Raw genomic sequence first — 17760 nt, forward strand, 5'->3', positions numbered from 1 at the left:
CCTCAGGCCGGAGGGCAGGGGCGCGAGCCAGCGGGGTATCCGTGCACCTCCACTCGAGGGCGACAGGGCTGTGTCGGGGTCGACGGTCGTTTCCTGCGCGTGCAGAGGACGGGCTGGCATGGGACGGTTTGGACTGGAAGCACAAGTTCCTCACGGTTTTCTCCCGCACTTTCCCAGCCGCCCCCGACCAGTCGGCAATTTCCAGTTTAACCCCTTCCGTGCCGTTTTTTTTTTTCCTTACACATTACGATGAAATCCGCCATTGGACACTTTCTCCCGCCTGCTCCTCAGAGATGTCTCACGTACCCCCGGGGGGGGGCACCTATGGGGACCCCCGGGACTAGATGCCCTGTGGAGGCCCCTTCCAGCCCCGCTTCCCGCCGGGTAACCGTTAGGCTCAGGCCGAGGCCGGCGGCTGTGAGGGGCTCGGCGGCGGCGGCGGCGGCGGACGGGGCCGGGCCGAGCCGGGCGGGGCGGCGCCTGCGCGGCCCCAAGTTGAGCGGCCGGAGCGGAGAAGTTTGCGGGCGGCGGGGCCGGGCCGGGCCGGGCTGCTGCCGCCGCCGGCCATGGGGTTCCGCCGCCGGGCCAAGAGCCACCCGCTCTTCAGCCAGGAGTTCCTGCTCCACAACCACGCGGACATCGGCTTCTTCCTGGTGCTCTGCGTCCTCGTCGCGCTCATGTTCGAGGTGGGAGCTGCCCCCGCGCCCCTGGGCCGTCCCGCACCCTCCGCTGCTGCCCCTGTGCGTGCCGCTCTGCCTCAGGAGCTCCCCTTCCTGCCCCTCCTCGAGGGGAGCCTTCTCCCCTCTGCCTCTGGGACGCAGGCCAGCGCCCAGCACGCTGCCCCTTTGCTGGCTGCGGAGGAGGTGGTGACAGGGCTCCCGGGCTACGTCCGGGGTCACTTTGCTGCCATGAGGGGGTGGCTGGCTCTGTGGGACCCCTAGTCCTAGGCGTGGGGTCTCGGCCGCGACTGCGTGCCGTCTTGTCCCTCCCGAGGAGGGAGATGGCATCCTGCCGCCTGTGCTTTTGGGGGCGGGGGTGGTGGCCCTCGTCTCCCCCCAGGGCTTTTTGCTGGCAGGGCAGTGCTTTTCCTGCGCTAAGCGTGGTGGCAGGGCTTGTTTTCAGGCCGGGGGCAAGAGGGTGCCTGAAAAGATATTGTTCCTTACTGTCGCGCCCAGTCCTGGAGCAGCACCCCGCGGTGCTAGGCGCTGGGCAAAGGCAAGAGCAGAAAGACGGTGCCTTCCCCCAAAGAGTCTGCAAAGGGCAGGAGCTGGTAGCATCGGTGTGGTGGGCACCAGGTTGCCCCCCCCCCCCCAAGTCCTGCCTCAGCCTCCTCCGGTGGCTGCGTGCGTGGCTGTGCAGGGCAGCTTCTGAGATTTTCATGGGGAAAACCCCATGCCGTTTCCCATCCTGTGTGGTTGCAGGGTGCCTGCAGCCAGGCTGCAATCTTATTGCTCCAGGCACAGCCCTTCCTTGGCAGGAGGGGTGGGGGACTTCCACGCAGCACCTAGGCAGCGATGGGGAGCCAGGTGCTGGACCAGCCCCAGTGGGAGAGGGCTGGGTGCTAGCCAAGTCCAGAGCAGGGGACTGCTTGAATGGGGAGAGAGGTGTTTTTTGATTCAGTTTGAACTGGGGACATAACGGAGATCTGGGCTCCTCTGGGTTGTTAAAGACCCCCCTGGTGCTTCTCAGGACGGCTGGGAGTGATGGCCTTGCTGCCCTTCCCAAATTCAAACCAGCAGAAGGGTGCACGAGATTTTACTTGAGTCCCTTTCCACATGGTTTCCTTTCCTCTCCTAGGTGTGGTACGGAGGGGCGGTTTAATGCACTGTGCTGGGAAGAGAAACTTGCTCAGAACATCTTTTGTGGTGGAGGGGAGATGTGTGTTTGGGGGAGGGGGGGTCCCTTATCTAGGTGACCACTGATCTCTTCAGTGGTCCAATCTGAAAGGATTTTTAAGAAATGCAGCCTGCTCTTCACCCCGGATGCGCAGCGGACCCGTGGCTGCCGTGCTTGTGTACCTGGCTTCGTGCTTTTGGGGTTCCTCCTGTGTTACTGCCGGGTTTGCCTGGCTGTGCTTGGATGGCAAAGTGCACGGGAATGCGTGAATCCAGGGAAAACACGGGGTTTGGGTTTGTTTGTTTTTTTAAGCTTTCCCTAGCTGGGAGTTACTTAAAGAAAAAAGTTGCTTTGCTTGCATGGGGCGGTGTGGACAGGAAGGGATGCAGGTATGGAGTAGCCCCTTCTCCGTTCCCCTCCTCCTGTTTCCCATTCCCCCAGCTCTGTCCCTTTTCTCTGAAGGAGGTGTGGAGGGAGACAAGTCTTGGAGACCAGAAGCTTTCTGTGCTGCTTTTCCTTTCAGACCGGGCCACACTGCTCCTGCCATCTTCCTGTCCTCCCAACCCTGGAGGTAGAGCTGGGCCAAAGCCATGGCTTGCTCTGTCTCGAGAGATGTCCCGTGAGCCCAAGGTGCTCCGACTAAAACAAGACCGGTCAAAGAAGCTCCATGCAAGCCCACGGCCACCCATGCCCGGGAGGAGATGGGCACTGTCCAGTCACTCTGCCCAAAGAAGGAGCCCCATGACTTCCCTCCCATCCCTATGCCGGGGACGGGAGGGAAGTTCCTTCCCAGGGATGGGAGATGAAGGGCAGTGCCCTTCATCTCTCCCTGGAAGTCTGTCCGGTCTCTGCAGGGCCCTTTGTCAGCCTCTTCCCCCGTTTTATCCGTCTGAGGGCCCTGCAGGCCCGCGGGCACCCTGGAGAGGAGCAGGGACTCGGGGAGAGCAGGCTCCTTGCAGCCCTGGCGCTTGGCAGAGAAATGTCAGGAATGTGGCGCTTCCCTCTCCTTCCAGCTTTCCTCTTTCTCCCCTCGGAGGGGAGGAGATGAGGGCGGGTGCTTGGCGGTTCCTGCCAAACAACTTAGCCCTTCAGGCTTGCTCCATACGTGGAGCTGCGCAAGTCTGTGGTCAGTGTCTCAACTGAGTGTGAATGTGTCTGACGGAGACGGTTCCCCCCCCTCGCCTCCTGCCCTCCCTTCCCAGCTCAGTGCCACGTTTCAAAAGCAAATTGAGACTGGAGGGTAGAGGGGGGGAGTCTCTTCTAGCAAATGGGAGGAGAAGAAAATCCACTTCCTTAACACCCCCCCACCAATTTTTTCCCCTCCCTTTCATTGCAGTGCCCTGAATGAACAAGTAGTTTCCAGTGCACAGAAAACCGTAATGTCTTTTAAGGGGGAAAGGAGAAAAAAAAAACATTCAAACTCGGAGCCAGAAAGGCCAGCTGGCTGGGGCATAAATTCCAAAACCACATGCAAATGCTGCTAAGTCGGGCATGCCGGCTGCAAGTTTCTTAGTTGCACTTCGGGGGAAGGGCGGGGGGGGAATAGAAAATAACATCAGGGACTTTTCAGACGACGGTGCTGCTGTCTGGGAATGCAGAGGTGTGCGCCGGTGCTTTTACCGATACCGTTGTTGCGATGGGGAGCTGGGGGGTGGCTTTGAGTATTGGGTTGCAGTTTGTTGGGATAGCTGCCTCCATGCTGCGTGCCAGCTCAGGCTCTAGTGAAGTGGTCTGGATGCAGACATCCCTTTATTACCCTGAGCCGGATGGGTTGTCCTGGCCTGTGAATGCACCGCTTAGAGGGCTGTTTCAAAACCCTTGACCTTTTTCTCTTGCTGACAGTGAGCATGTCCCGACCAGGCCTTGTTTCTGCCGTCTTTAGCCTCCGAGCCACGTGCTGAATAAGCTCAGTCAGGCTTCTTGAAGCTTTAGCGCAGTCAGAAGATGACTGATCGACAGTTGTAGTACAGCCTACAGTTCTAGTTTTATTCAAACCTCCCACTGTGGCTGCTGGTGACAGGGTGGGTAAGAATGGGATGTAGTTCCCAGCCAGACCTTGGGATAAAATGCTCCAAAGCACCAGCATGATGCCAGCTCCTAAAGCCATGCCTGAGGCATAATTATCGTTCCTGGAAGCGGTGTTTTCCACCCCGCATCTCAAATCGGGAGCATCCAGCTCGCTGTGTGGCCTGGACGTGTTTACACTGCTTCAGTTTTTGAGAGGCAGTGCTCGGGGAGCAGCGGAGTACAGTTGAGGGCATGGTAAGGTTTCCATATAGTTGGGGCCCCATGTAGATGGGGCTTTTGATCATTTTGCCCCTTGTAAGGCTGGATTTGCAAAATTCATAGAAAAGTAAGGCTGGAAGGGACCTCCAGAGGTCATCTAGTCTAACCCACTCCCTGAGACAGCATCATCCCTATCCAAACCATCCTATAAAAATCCATTGTCTGCCCTATTAGTGAAACTACGTAGTCAGCCCTAATACAACCACAAGGCATAACACCCTAACCAGCCACAGAAAAAAACGGGGGGACCACGGTGGCCAACATCCTGATGCTGCAACGGTCACTAAAATATTCTCGAGAGATCCAAGGAAGAGGGCCATACCCCTTGCTACACAGGAAGGCAACCCTCCTGTCCCCAAGTTCATACCAATCTGACTATAGGGTAAAATTCCTTCCTGACCCAACATATGGCAGTCAGTTTGACCCTGCATGACAGGGCAAGATCCTCGTAGTCAGGAAACTCTGGCTTAAGTTCTAGCAGGTGCATTGGTGCACCCCAGCCTTGGCTGCAACACCCAATGCTTCTGACGATGGTGAAACTATCCTCCCCCACCCCAATATAGGTGGTAGCAGGAGGGGGAAAAATTCCTTCCTAGCCTCATAGCAACCAGCAAAGCCCAGAAGCATGGGAAATACCCGTAGTAGAGCATAAGCGTTGCTATGCCTAGATCATCCCCGACCTGTGTCTGTCCAGCCTTTTCCCGAACTCTCCTTGGCCCCCAGTTCTTGGTCACTGTTGGCGATACCCTCGCCCTCTTTCATAACCAGGACCCATAACCCAGGTGGTACCTCTGCTTGCACTCTTGCACAGAGGCTCTTGCCATCTCCTGCCACTCATTCCTCCCTAGTGCTTCCAAGATCCGCCCTGCATCCGTTTGTCTAGAGCAGTGATTCTCAGCCAGAGCGGTACAAGATCCTTTTAAGGGTGTTGGGGTATGCTGCACTGTTATTAGCAGTATTAGACATGCAGACACCTGCATATGATTCACAAGAGAAACCTAGGGATTTCAAATAGGAACCCAGCATACCAAAACCACTCAACCTGGTGTAGGCTGAATTCTTTGCTCCAGAAGAATGACTCTCTCATGTTTCTGTACTTAAGAAATGAATGAAAGCTAAGAGATGGCATTTTTTGAGGAGTGCCTTGAGTCTAACAAGGGGTGCCTTGTGTTGAAAAAGGTTGAGAACTCCTGGGCTAGAGGCTGTTTGCCCAAGGCAGTCTCTTCCCCTGGGAGGGGTGTACCCGGGCTACAGGACCTTTAATGCCTTATCCAGAGCCGTAGGCAGATAGGGTTCTTTGAGTAAATGGGATCTCTTTTTATCAGACTGACTAAATAGTTGGAAAAAATTGTTCTTTGCAAGCCTTTAGGGACAAACACCCTTCTTGCAGCATAGGGAGAGCCATGCAGACAGGTTGGGCTGGGGTGGTTTGTGGCTGAGATCCTGGAGCACGGTGTGCAGAGCTTGCCTTTGCCCCTGTGGCTGGAGCTGGGCTCCCCATGGGGTGTCTCGGGTCTCTGCGCGGCCAAAGTCCTGCTATCCCTACGGACTTCCTTGTGGAGAGGCTCCGGAGGAAACGTCGGAGCCCAGCCTCACAATAGACCGTTTCCGGTCAGGAAGGATTTCTCAGGGCTCCCCGCATTTCCCAGAAGGCTGGGAATATGTTAATAGGGTTTAACCCTTTCTCTTACACTGGGCCACAGGGACACTGCTGTCCCAGGTGGTCTCTGTGCCTGGGGGCTGCCGGTGCACCTTATCCCAGTCATCTTTAATAGTCCCTGGGGCAGGGGCCAGAACCCAGATCTGCTTTCTCCCAGGGGAAGTGTCCTCATCACAGGGGAATAGAGGCAGGCTCCCTCATGCTTATTCTTTCTGTAATCCTGTGAATCTGGCATTCATGGCTACACAAGAAGGGTGGACAGGAGCCCCCAGCCCAACCCAACCCGGCCTGTAGCCTGGGCGTCGGGTCACTTTTCCGGGAAGTGGGAGACGAGGAGGGCCTACAACTTAGGTCTCCTACTTTCCGGGTGAGCGCTCTAACCACTAGTCTATTTTTGAAGGCCTCTTAGTTCCCACCACCACAGTTGCATTGTTGAATGGAAGTGGCTGCTATGCCTTGGGCTGAACGCAATACTGGCTGTATTCATTAGGTGTGGTCTGAGCCTGCCTAATGAACGAGTCCCCTCCAGGGACTTAGAGGTGGGGAGGCCTCACTTGAATGTCCTTGGGTGGGAGACCGGTCCAGAGCCCCTCATATCGGGCAAGATGGTGGCAGTACTGGGCACATACAGTGGCAGGGCATGCAGTGCCAAAGCGAAAACACCAGCATTCAGCATCTAGGCAGTTGGGCAGCATTTCTGGCATCAGGGGCAAGTGGCTGGTCTCTGCCTTTGGTGCCTTGTAGGCACCAGAATCCTGTTTTGGGTCCGTGCCTCAGCTCATCGCCCAGCGCAATAGTAGCAAAATGAACCGTGTTTCTTTCCTCCTGAACCCATCATCTGAAAATCGTAAGGCTCGTGCCTTTCATGGGACAAAAGCATGTTTGAAGTTGAGCTGTTCGGTGCCATCCCAGTTGCATCCCGGCGTTTGTGGGAGGCAGGAAGCGGCGTGGGATTCTCAGCACGCGAGTTCACTCCTGCAGACCTGCCAGGACCCCGCGGGAGGTAGCTGGGCCAAGCGGGCACTAGGGAGGGCTTGCTCTGGATGTAGATCAAAGCAGTGGCAGAGAATTGCTTCCGTTTCCAACAGGGAACAGCCCTCGAAACTCCTTGCTCCAGTCCCAGATTGCTCCTTAGTCATTGAATCTTCTTAACGATGCTGTAGCAATGAATGCATGTCTGGAAGGACTGGCCCAACTTGCTGTGGACTGCACCTGGCCAGGTGTGTGATGCCAGGTGCTATGACGTGAGCAACTTCTGCTGCCACTTGCTATTGCCTTGCTGGCCCACCTGCTCCCCAGATTTCTGTCTTTAGCATCTCCTAGCTGCATTCCTCTTGAGAAGTGGGTATCATTATCCCCATTCTACAGAGGCGGCAACTGAGGCACAGCAAGGGGAAGGCAGTTGGCTAAAGTCACCTAGCAGAAGGGTCAGAAACACAGTTCGGGTCTTTGGCAAGTCCTGAGTCCCAACCTAGTGCTCTCTCTGCTGCCTTGCACAGCTGGAAATGGGGAGGATAACGAACTTCTGTGATCTGGTGTTTAAAATCTTGTGGATAGCAAGCAGCAGAGGTGCTCTGGTTCTTGCAGTGCACTTACCTCTTGCCTCCATGATGCTTTTGGTGGTGTGGCCTTGCTAAATTTGGAAACAGCTTCTTGCCTCCCTCTGCCCTGAAAGCATTGGGGAGTTTTAGTTTAGTCAGAGCCAGAAGCACATCTGGGTTGTCGGGACACTCCCCAGCCAGCCTGGAGGACCTGGTGGTAACACTGCTGCACAGTGGTGCTTTTATCTGGTTCTCAGCATTGAAACATCCCTACCAAACAGTGAACTGTGCTGTTTTCAGATTTCATTCTCCAGGTGCTTGGCCCCTTAATGAGCTTTATATGGAGGATGTCCTAAAAACACTTCACAGGTATAAACAAATGAAGTCTCCTGCTAACCCTTCTGGGTGCATGAGAGTCCTTCGTGAGGGACAGGTGGGGAAACTGAGGCAGGGAGAGGTCAGTGGCTTGACTGAGACTTTGCAGCTTGTTGCAGATCTAGATGCAAGTAGGACGTATTGCTTAATGCGATGGGAATTGCCCTGGGTGAATGGGAGAGGATTTTTAATGATCTTATATTTCTGTATCGATTCCATCAAATAGTTCAGAAATCATTTTAAAACAGGCTGCTGCTTATTTAATCCTTGGGGTCTCGGCTTCCAGATTTCGGAGTCCAACATGTATGTGTTTTGCATCTGGAAGGTACTTGGGGTTAATGAGGTTTCTTCTTCCAATGGATGATCTGACTGGCATGGCTGGAAGAGTTTTACTTTCACTTCCTTTTGGCAAGTCAGTATTTTCACGAGTGCTTTTTTGGGGGTGGGGGGTGTGCTTAGTTTAAAGGAACCTGATTTCCATGCCCCCACACACACCTCGCAGCAAAGGTGGCGCATACTCAAGCATGTCTAATACAGGTATTCAGAATAAAAAAACCCTGGAATATGAAAATTGCAGCTGCAATAACCTAATAATGCTGGGAACAAGGGTCGTGCATGCTTTGGTATAGGGGTTGCATGGGATTTAGATCAGTGGCTCCCAAAGGGTTGGGGCCCTGGCTGGTTTGTGAGGGAGCCCTTCCTGCACCCTTAACCATCACACTTATAATTGGGGGAAAAAGAAGATGCCCTCACTAATCCACAGGCCACTGACGATGGTTTTGCAGCCCATGCTTTGGGAACTGCTGATCTAGGTTCCCTTCTAGAAGGGGGAAAAATGGCTTTCTGATCTACAGTATACAGGGCAGGAGACTCCCACCCTAGCAATTATGTGGAGGCCCCTGTCTATCCAGCTGGAAGATAATTGATGTGCAGTGGCCACCCGCCTTCAAATACTCATGGAGGGTTGGCCCTAGTCCTAGTAGTGTGATGTTCTTTAGATTTTTATCCCTGCTTCTGTGGACTTCCCCAGGACACATAGGGCAAGTCTGATACAGTGCCTGACTTTGGCAGCTGTGTACTTGCAGGCGCTGACAATACCCCTTTGCATGCTGGTTTCTTTTTCCTCTTTGGCCTAGACTTTTCCCCAAAGCTCTGCTGAAAACTGCTGCTCTGACAGCCTCACAAGGTTTTGCTGCGTTGCACCCTTCACTGGGATGGTGCATGGGGGCGGAAGGCTATTTTAGGGGGTCATTTCGGGTTGGGCTAAATACAAACAAGTGACTAGCTCCGGCATGTGTCTGCCTAATGCTGGGGTTGGGTATTGGTGTCCCTGGTCTGGAAGCTTGGAGGATTGACTTTCAGGAGTGTGTTTGCTGTCTAACCCAAAGTCCAGCGGAGCGGGTGGGAGGATGGAGCCCAGGCCAGGATGAAGCACTGAATTGCAAACCCAGCTGGCTGGTGGCTGGAGGAGAGTCCGAGGGCCTGACGATTGCAGGGTATTTGGGGCATTTTGTGTTGCCAACAGCTTCCCCTTGCAAAGGGCAGGCGCTGCTGCCTCCTCCGCCCCCTTGCTCATTACTCATCCCCCTAATCTGACCAGTCGCCACGTTGCCAGCTGGCAGGACACTCGACAGATTCCAGACCCCAGCTGGTGCCAGCGTGTTTATGCGGGCAGCAGGAGAGGCTGGCAAGGGGCCCATCCACGGAGCTGCTGCACAGCTCTGCAGAGGGAGGAAGGCGAAGGCATCTGGGAGATGAGATGCCAGCTCGTTTGCTCACACCCAGCACCTCTTGGGGATGCAGAGGCTGATGACTTTTGTTCACTGGCAAGAGCAAAGGTAGCATTTGGATTTTCCGAGATGGTCATTGCTGCTTGTGGGGTAGCCTGTTGAGGCTGAATGGCTTGTTGGGGGCCTGTGATGCCCGGTGCTGCACAACCTTAGATTATATGATAGTTGTTGCCTCGGTTCACAGTCAAAGCTTGAGGTTTCTTATAAACTAGTCAGGGGGGATCAGCAGGCACTGGGGGAGTCACTGTTCCCCCAAGCACCGCCAGGAGTGACCAAGAATAACGGTCACAAGCTGGCAGAGGGTAGGTTTAGGTTAGATATCAGGAGGCGCTACTTCACGGTCAGGGTGGCTAGGGTCTGGAACCAACTTCCAAGAGAAGTGGTGCTGGCTCCTCCCTGGGGGGCTTTAAGAGGAGGTTAGATGAACATCTTGCTGGGGTCGTTTGACCCCAGTACTCTTTCCTGCCATGGCAGGGGGTCAGACTCCACGATCTGCTCAGGTCCCTTCCGACCCTAGAAACTATGTGACTAAGTCCTTATGTGACTAAGTCCTTGAAAGCATCACCCAGGTTGGATATAGTGGAGTTGCTCTGTTTTGCACATTTATTCTCTGCTTAGTTATTCACATTAAAACCCACAATTTCATCTGATTTGGATGTGGATTAAATGCCAGAGCCCTGTGAGTACAGAGCGAGGGTGTGTATGGGGGGTGAGAAAGGTTGGTTTAATAAAAGATATCAGATTTACCTAAAGAATCTTGTCTGCCTATGTCCTTAGACCATCACAGCTACAACCTACATCCCTTAACAGAGAACAGCTTTTTGCACTTCCCATTCAAGCCCTCTCTTCTTCCTCAGCACCTCTGCTGTGCAGACAAATCCTTAGATGCCTTTTGAAAACCTCTCCCTGAGACTCCATCAGTGCTTGGTAGACATTAGGGGCAAGGTTCTTTAGGTAAATGTGATATCTTTCATTAGACCAACTAAATCATGGGGGGAAAAAATTGTTCTTTGCAAGCTTTCAGGCACAAACACCCTTCTTCAGGCCTGGGGAGAGTCTGCTGGTGTTCTCCTGAATGAAGTAGAAGCCAATATGCAAAATGCAGATGCATGGCAGTGAGGATCAGAGGAGAGGAGAGATAATAGTTGTGAGACAGGTAGGTGACAGGGGTAAGGGGGAATGGTGATTTGATGATAGAAAGTAGCTGGTAAGATGTGGGGAGGTTACCTGGGGTTACCAAATGGCAGGCAGGTTATAATGTGCCATAAATCCAATGTCTATCTTGAGTGTCTGGTTTTGTTTTTTTTTGTATCCAGTACATTTATGAAGTGAAGCCCGTAGGCTCGTCTACGAAAGGCGTTTTGTAAATCCCCTTTGAGGATTAGAGCTGAGCAATTGGAGAGAGAGTGGTTGTCTTCTGAGAAGTGTGCACGCGCAGGTAATTGGATATTTTTGTCTTGATGGATCTCCAGTGTGCATTTATCCTGGTGTGCAGTTGCTTGGTTTCTCCTACGTGTTTTCCATCAGGGCATTTAGTGCACTGGATGAGATGTATAACATTTCTGGAGGTGCAGGTGTGAGATCCAGGAAAGGTGATGGTTCTGTTGTGGGGTGTCATTATTGTGGGAGTGGTGGAGATGTGTTGGCAGGCTTTACATTTTTGGCATGGTTTGGATCATGGTAGAGTTTAGGCATCTCCCTTCATTGAAAAACCCAGCTTTTAAAGAGAGGACGTGGTGGTTGAACAAGAGGAGCAAGTGGGTCAGGGTGGGAAGTGCTGGGTACAATAAAGTATGAGGCTTCTTAGCTACCCAGGAGATGGGATCACAGCTTGGTGTCCTGGGCACCATCTCCTGGCTTGGGTTTTTTTTTTAGCTCCCCTGTGATGCTGGTACTCTTTGGTACTTCAAGATCTTATTGAAAAATAAGGCCTCTCCAGTCAGTGTGTGAGCCAAATAATCTGCAAGACACTCCTTCTGTGGCAGATTCCCTTTCCAGTTAACCCTTACATGAGACGCTTGATGATGCTGTGCCAGCACTGGTCCTTGGCATGGCTCTGTGAGCCAGGGAAATCGCCGTCTGCAAAATGAGAAGAAATAAAGGTGCCGAGAGAGATGATGTAACCGCATCTGTGGACAACGTGACTGAGCTGAGTTGGCTTTACTATGTATGTGGTAGCATGGGGACACCAGGACATCCCTCGAACCTGCTATCTGTGCATGTTGCCAGTCTCTTAACCCATTGCACGGACTCTTCTTCTGCTTGCTTGTTGCAGCCCCCGTAGCATCTTCCCCCAGCTCAGACTGCAAGCCCTGTGGCAGCTGACCATAAGGTTGCATGGCCTGATGGGGCCCCGATCTTGGAAGTCAAAGCTGGATGCCCTTCTGGATGGAGACACCCCAGCTCAGCCACGGTCTGTGGGCTCTGTCCAGGAAACAAAAGGATTGCAGCCTGTGTTGCGCAGGAGGTCAGACTGGAGGGATGGTTGTGCCCATGAAACAAAGAGATCTTGAAAATTTGTGTTTTAAAGAACGACACTGGTTCTACAAGGCTCCAGTGCTATTAATCTGGGTGCTTTCCAGGTCTGGGAGAACATGGAGAGTTGATCCAGTTTCTTTTGATTGCCGCAGCTGTTGTGCTAGTGATGTAGGTCAAGGTGGGAAGCTCCAGGGGCTTGAATGATCTGCACAGGGCAGGTACCATAAGAGCAGCACCTGGCTGAGTTTCAGGGGGAGCTGCTTCTACTCCCTGCACTCTTGGGATGGAGAGACGGGGCTTGGGATTTGAACTTGGGCCCTGGTCCTGGGTCCAAGTCCAAATCCCAGATGGCCAGATAACCCATCTATCATTTGCAGAAGGAACCTGGCGTGATCCAGCAAAGTGCAGCATAAGTGCAGAGTTGGACCACGCAGCAATCGCTCCCATTTTATAGGTGGGGAAACTGAGGCATGAAAGTGAAGGGACCTGTCCAAGGTCACACAGCAAGTCAGTAGCAGTGTTTGGAAGAGCATTCAGATCCCCTAGCTTCCAGGCACCAGATCATCTCACAGTGCAGCATAGTGGATCACCTCTGCTTGGAGAGGGTCAGCTCGGCTGGACTGGTAGTGTGGAAACTCTCTGGGTCAGCAGGCCTGTGGGTCGTTGCAGGTCTCTGGGCTTTTCCCTAGGGAGAAAGGAAGACCAAGGGGTGTCGGCTGTAGGCAGCACGATGCAACATGGTTTTATGCCTGTGGAAGTGATAATGCAGCGTGAAAGGAGATTTCGCAGTCTCTGCATTGGCCTCTTCAAAAGCTGCCTTTGTGCTTTCATTCCCCTGTGGAACTGGCTAGGGGAAGCTGAGGGAGGGTGGATTCGACTTCCACATACAGCCAACGAAAAGGACCAGTGCAAGGTCCAGGACAAGCCCTGTTGGGGGGACAGTGACAGCAGTAATGTCATAGCTCTCATGAGGCCTCCATCCGGGAAGCTGGTGCTATGTCGCAGAGGGGCACTGGGATTCCCAGCAGCATGCAGCGTTGCATTTCAGACCTTGGCAGCCTGGGAGACTTGCAGCATTTTAAAACTGGATCATTCTGGCTGCCCCATGTCTTTCTCTTTCGTTCAGTCGTGGATGCTGGTAGTTGCTGGTATCCCACATGGCCAAAGCAAAGAATAGCCGGTGTTTTGGTCCATTTGAGAGCTTGGAGCTAAACTTGCAGGTGGCAGAAAGCACTGGCTTGATCACTTCACTAGAGAGTGGCTGCTAAAATCACGGTGGACTCAACCAGGCCTTGGGGTACTGAGGTAGGACGCTATGGAGGATGCATGGCTGCAAATGCTTCAGTGGTCAGTTTAGTTGCTTTAGGGCCAGGAGCCTTTCCACAACCCGGGATCAGGAACTGGAGTCTGATCCCTATTGTGGAGTCCTGTGAGATGATCCAAAGAAGCAAACGGCATCTGGAAATTGGGGGATCTGAATTCTCTTCCCGGTGCTGCTACTGACTTGCTGTGTGACCTTGGACAAGTCCCTTTACTTTTGTGCCTCAGTTTCCACACCTATAAAATGGGAGTGATTGCTGTGTGTCCATCTGTGCGAATCAGTTGGTCTGTTACCCCTTCAGGTGCTAATATTACTTGTCTGTTGGCTATAATCATTTTGATGTAGAAATTTTCAGAATGTGACTGAACTTCAATCCCCACCATAGGGCAAGGATTAGATATTGGTACCAACTCTTGACATGCTATCGCAGACCTTTCCTCTGCACTGTTGTCACAGACCACCTTGGTTTTCTTCATCCTTCCCTGGCTGAAGCTGAAGTGGAGAGCAGCAACTCCATTCAGGCAATGAATTTCATAGTTTCATAGTTAGTAGGGTCGGAAGGGACCTGAGCAGATCGTGGAGTCCGACCCTCTGCCATGGCAGGAAAGAGTACTGGGGTCAAACAACCCCGGCAAGGTGGTCATCCAGTCTCCTCTTGAGGACCCCCAGGGTAGAAGCCAGCACCGCTTTGCTTGGAAGTTGGTTCCAGATCCTAGCCGCCCTGACAGTGACGTCGAGCCTCCTGATATCTAGTCTGAATCTCCCCTCTGCCAGCTTGTGACCGTTATTCCTTGGTCACTCCTGGTTGTGCTCAGGGGAACAGGGACTCCCCCAATGCCTGCTGGTCCCCCCTGACTAGTTTGTAACAGGCCACTAGATCCCCCTCAGCCTTCTCTTGTGGAGGCTGAACAGGTTCAGGTCCCGTTGCCTCTCCTCGTAGGGCCTGCCCTGCTGCCCTCTGGTCATGCGAGTGGCCTCCTCTGGACCCTCTCCATGCTATCCACATCCCTCCTGAAATGGGGCACCCAGACCTGGACGCAGGACTCCAGCTGCGGCCTGACCAGTGCCGCATAGAGGGGGAGGATCACCTCCCTGGGCCTGGTCGAAATACATCTGTGGATGCACGACAAGGTACGGTTGGCCTTCCTGACCGTGTCCCCACACTGCCGGCCCATGTTCATCTTGGCATCAACGATGACTCCAAGATCCTTTTCTGCCTCTGCCCTGACGAGAAGGGAGTTCCCCAGCCTGTAGGTATGGTGCTGGTTCTTCCTCCCCTGGCGCAGCACTTTGCATTTGTTGGTGTTGAATCCCATCCTGTTCTCATCCACCAACCCCTGTAACCTGTCTAGGTCTGATTGCAGCCTATTCCTCCCTTCTAGCATGCCCACATCCCCCCACATCTTAGTGTCATCAGCAGATTTGAACAGGGTGCTACTTACCCCCTCGTCCAAGTCACTGATGAAGATGTTGAACAGTGCGGGCCTGAGGACCCAATTGACTGTGTGGGTGTCGACATCACGGTTCCCCAGTTTCTTAATGAGAACAGGGTGAGAGACAGTGTTGAAGGCCTTCAGAAAGTCCAGGAAGACGACGTCCACTGCTACCTCTGCGTCTATGGATTTGGTGACCTGGGCGTAGAAGGCCACCAGGTTGGTCTGACAGGACCTGCCTTGAATGAACCCGCGTTGGTTGCCTCTGAGTATGATCTGCCCCCCCGGCCCCTCGGGGACATGCACCAGAATAATTCTCTCAAAAAGCTTCCCCAGGATCAAGGTAAGACTAACTGGCCTATAGTTCCCCGGATCCTCCTTCCTCCCCTTTTTGAAAATGGGAACCACACTGGCCCTCTTCCAGTCCTCCGGCCCCACACCAGAGCCCCACGAGCGCTCGTACAGCCGTGCCAGGGGTCCCGCAATGACCTCAGCCAGTTCCCTCAGCACTCGGGGGTGGAGATCGTCCAGTCCAGCTGATTTAAATATGTCCAGTCCCTCCAGAAGTTCCCTGACTAGGTCCTCACTGACCCTTGGCCTGGGTGTGCCTCCTCTGGGGCCTGAGGGGAGCCCCGTGGTGGGGCTGATCTGGTCCCTGCTCAGGAAAATGGAGGCAAAGAAATCATTAAATATGTTGGCTTTGTCATCTGGTGTGATGACCAAATTTCCTAGCGTGTCCTGCAGGGGCCCCACGTTACCCAGTACCTTCTTTTTGTCCCTGATGTATTTAAAAAAGGACTTTTTGTTGTCCTTGATCCGGGTCGCTAGTCCCAGTCCCATCTCTGCCTTGGCCTTCCTGACTGCCCCCCTGCATCCCCGAGCAACCACAGTATAGTCCACCCTGGGGATGGCCCCTCCCTGCCATTGAGTTTGCGCCTCCCTTTTAGCTAGGAGACGTTCCCGGATGCTTTTGGTGAGCCATGGGGGCTTTTGTGCCCTCCTGCTCCCTTTGATCTATGTTGGGATTACCTCCCTTTGGGCTTGGAGGATTGTCTCCTTAAGGAGCAACCACTCTTCTTGGACACCCGGCTCCCCTCCCCTCCAGGACCTCAGTGCTTCCTCGACTATTCTCCTTAGCTCATTGAAGTCCGCCCTCCTGAAATCTAGGGCTGCTGCCTTGCTGCAGGCCTTTGCCACCTTGGGCTGGATGGTGAATCCCAGCAGGCGATTATCACTGTTGCCCAGGTGGTCCAACAGGGCATCTCCCTGGTGGGGCTGTGCACCTCCTGGGTTAGATGGAGGTCCTGCATTTGGGCTAGGACCCTACAGTCTAGACCTGGCTGACTGCTCTTCCAGCAGCTGTCTGAAAAGTTCAGGTCCCCCATGATGACTACGTCCTTTGACCTAACTACTTCCATGAGCTGACTCATGAATTCCTGGTCTAGCTCTTCCCCTTGGTTGGGAGGTCTGTAGTAGACTCCCACCGTTAAGTCTCTTTCCCCTCGACTGCCTTGTATTCTAAACCAGTCATGCGTTGGGTCCCACCACATTTCATTGAGCCCCACGAGGTCTGGGTTGGTGTCGGCTAGCAGGAGGGTAAGTTCCTCCTGCTTGTTCCCATACTAGGAGCACTTGTGCAGGGGCATTTGAGGCCTCCTGTGGATGTGTGCACTGGCCCCCTAATCACAGCATTGCCCTGGCCCCTGTTGCTTACCTGGGTGCTTGTTCCGCTCGTCGGTCTAGGCCGGGCTGTACTTGTGGGTGCTGCTTGGTTTAGCGGTCTGAGGCTTCCTCTGCCCTCATCTTTCCCTTCCCACAATGAGCCTAGTTTAAAGCCCGCCGGAGGAGATCTGCCAACCTAGAAGAGAACACATGCTTACCTTTAGGGGAAAGGTGGAGCCCGTCCCACCCGAGCATGTCTCTTGTGCGGGTCATTGTCAAGGAAGCCAAAGCCCGCCTCAAGATGAGGATGGAAAATAAAAGCTGGTACAGATGGGATGTCACTTAAATTTCTCAAAGGCCACGTTGAGAGTCCCCCAGGAACTCAGATGCCAGATGCCACCCCAAAGACCCCTCCAGCGTAGAAACCCCCCTTCTCAGTCTTGAGTGTCTACAACATGCCAGGCATGACAAAGAGTTATCACGTGGAGTGTTTTCCAGTGAAGGAAGGCACCTGGGAAGGCTTTTTGGGCAGTACGGGTTTACTCTGCCTATACCTTCCCCCAACCAGCAGCTCCCCTGCATTCACAGGGCTCAGTACCATCACTTGTTCGGTTTTGGACACCCAGAAGGGGCTTCAATCCAAGGTTTGTGAATTGGACCAGGCTTCTTCCTGCAAGTAACTGGGGTTTGTGCCTGAAACAGCCTTGCTGGGGGTAGGGCATCTTCCTTTGAAGCTGCAGTAGCCCAGCCAGTGCAGAAGAGCTTTCTACCAACCCAAATCAAACCTCTAACTCCTGGGCAAGCTCTCCATGGTGCTAGCCAGAGGCTGGCTGTGAGCTTGTTTAAGCTAATGTTTTAGGCCAGATGTACCCACCATCCTCCTGGAACTCTATGCTGCATTGGACACCGTTAAGAGAGCAGCCACCTATGTTTGCCTAAGGGAGGGGGCAGGAGTCCAGGGGAATGTCCTTAAGATCATTATTTTATTTAAATCAAATCAATTTAAATCGCTGTTTAAATCACTGGTTGGGAAGCCTTGATTTAATCATTGTTTTCTATAAAAAGTGCATTTTTTGGTTTTGCTATAACCTTTGTTCCAGGCTACAGAAATACGCTTCAGGGTAGCCAACATACATTCTCCATTTCTCTTTAGCCCAGTGTTGAGAACTTTGGCTCTGACAGTTCCACCTATTTTGTCACGATTTTGTTCACAGATTGTCATCGGATTAGGCCAGTTCTCAATATATCGCCAAAAACAGTCCACTCCTGAGGGCCATCACATGTCTTGTGGGCAAGATAGCTTGGTTCCTCCTTCTTTCTTCAGAGCAGCTGCTGCAAAGTGGTTGTTACAGAAGTCATTTTCAATTTCAACAAAATT

At 53.3% G+C, this 17760-nt stretch overlaps 1 protein-coding gene and 1 long non-coding RNA gene across 2 annotated transcripts in view; both read left to right on the plus strand.

Annotated features, from left to right (window-relative positions):
- Positions 1-552: 552 nt before the first annotated feature.
- The window catches only part of TRAM2 (translocation associated membrane protein 2), a 47881-nt gene continuing 30673 nt past the window's right edge, over positions 553-17760 (plus strand). The window contains exon 1 of the mRNA XM_090029885.1: positions 553-686. Coding sequence (XP_089886011.1) covers positions 567-686 — 120 coding nt within the window. The 5' untranslated portion in view covers positions 553-566. The remainder of the gene's footprint in view (positions 687-17760) is intronic.
- Positions 10311-12035, plus strand: LOC149872506 (uncharacterized). Its single transcript, XR_016439460.1, has 3 exons — positions 10311-10644; positions 10805-10926; positions 11474-12035. It is a non-coding gene; the product is annotated as an uncharacterized LOC149872506 (long non-coding RNA).

Source organism: Crocodylus siamensis, chromosome 1, assembly GCF_052110815.1.
Source record: "Crocodylus siamensis isolate JL-2025a chromosome 1, ASM5211081v1, whole genome shotgun sequence".
Taxonomy (NCBI): Eukaryota; Metazoa; Chordata; order Crocodylia; family Crocodylidae; genus Crocodylus; species Crocodylus siamensis.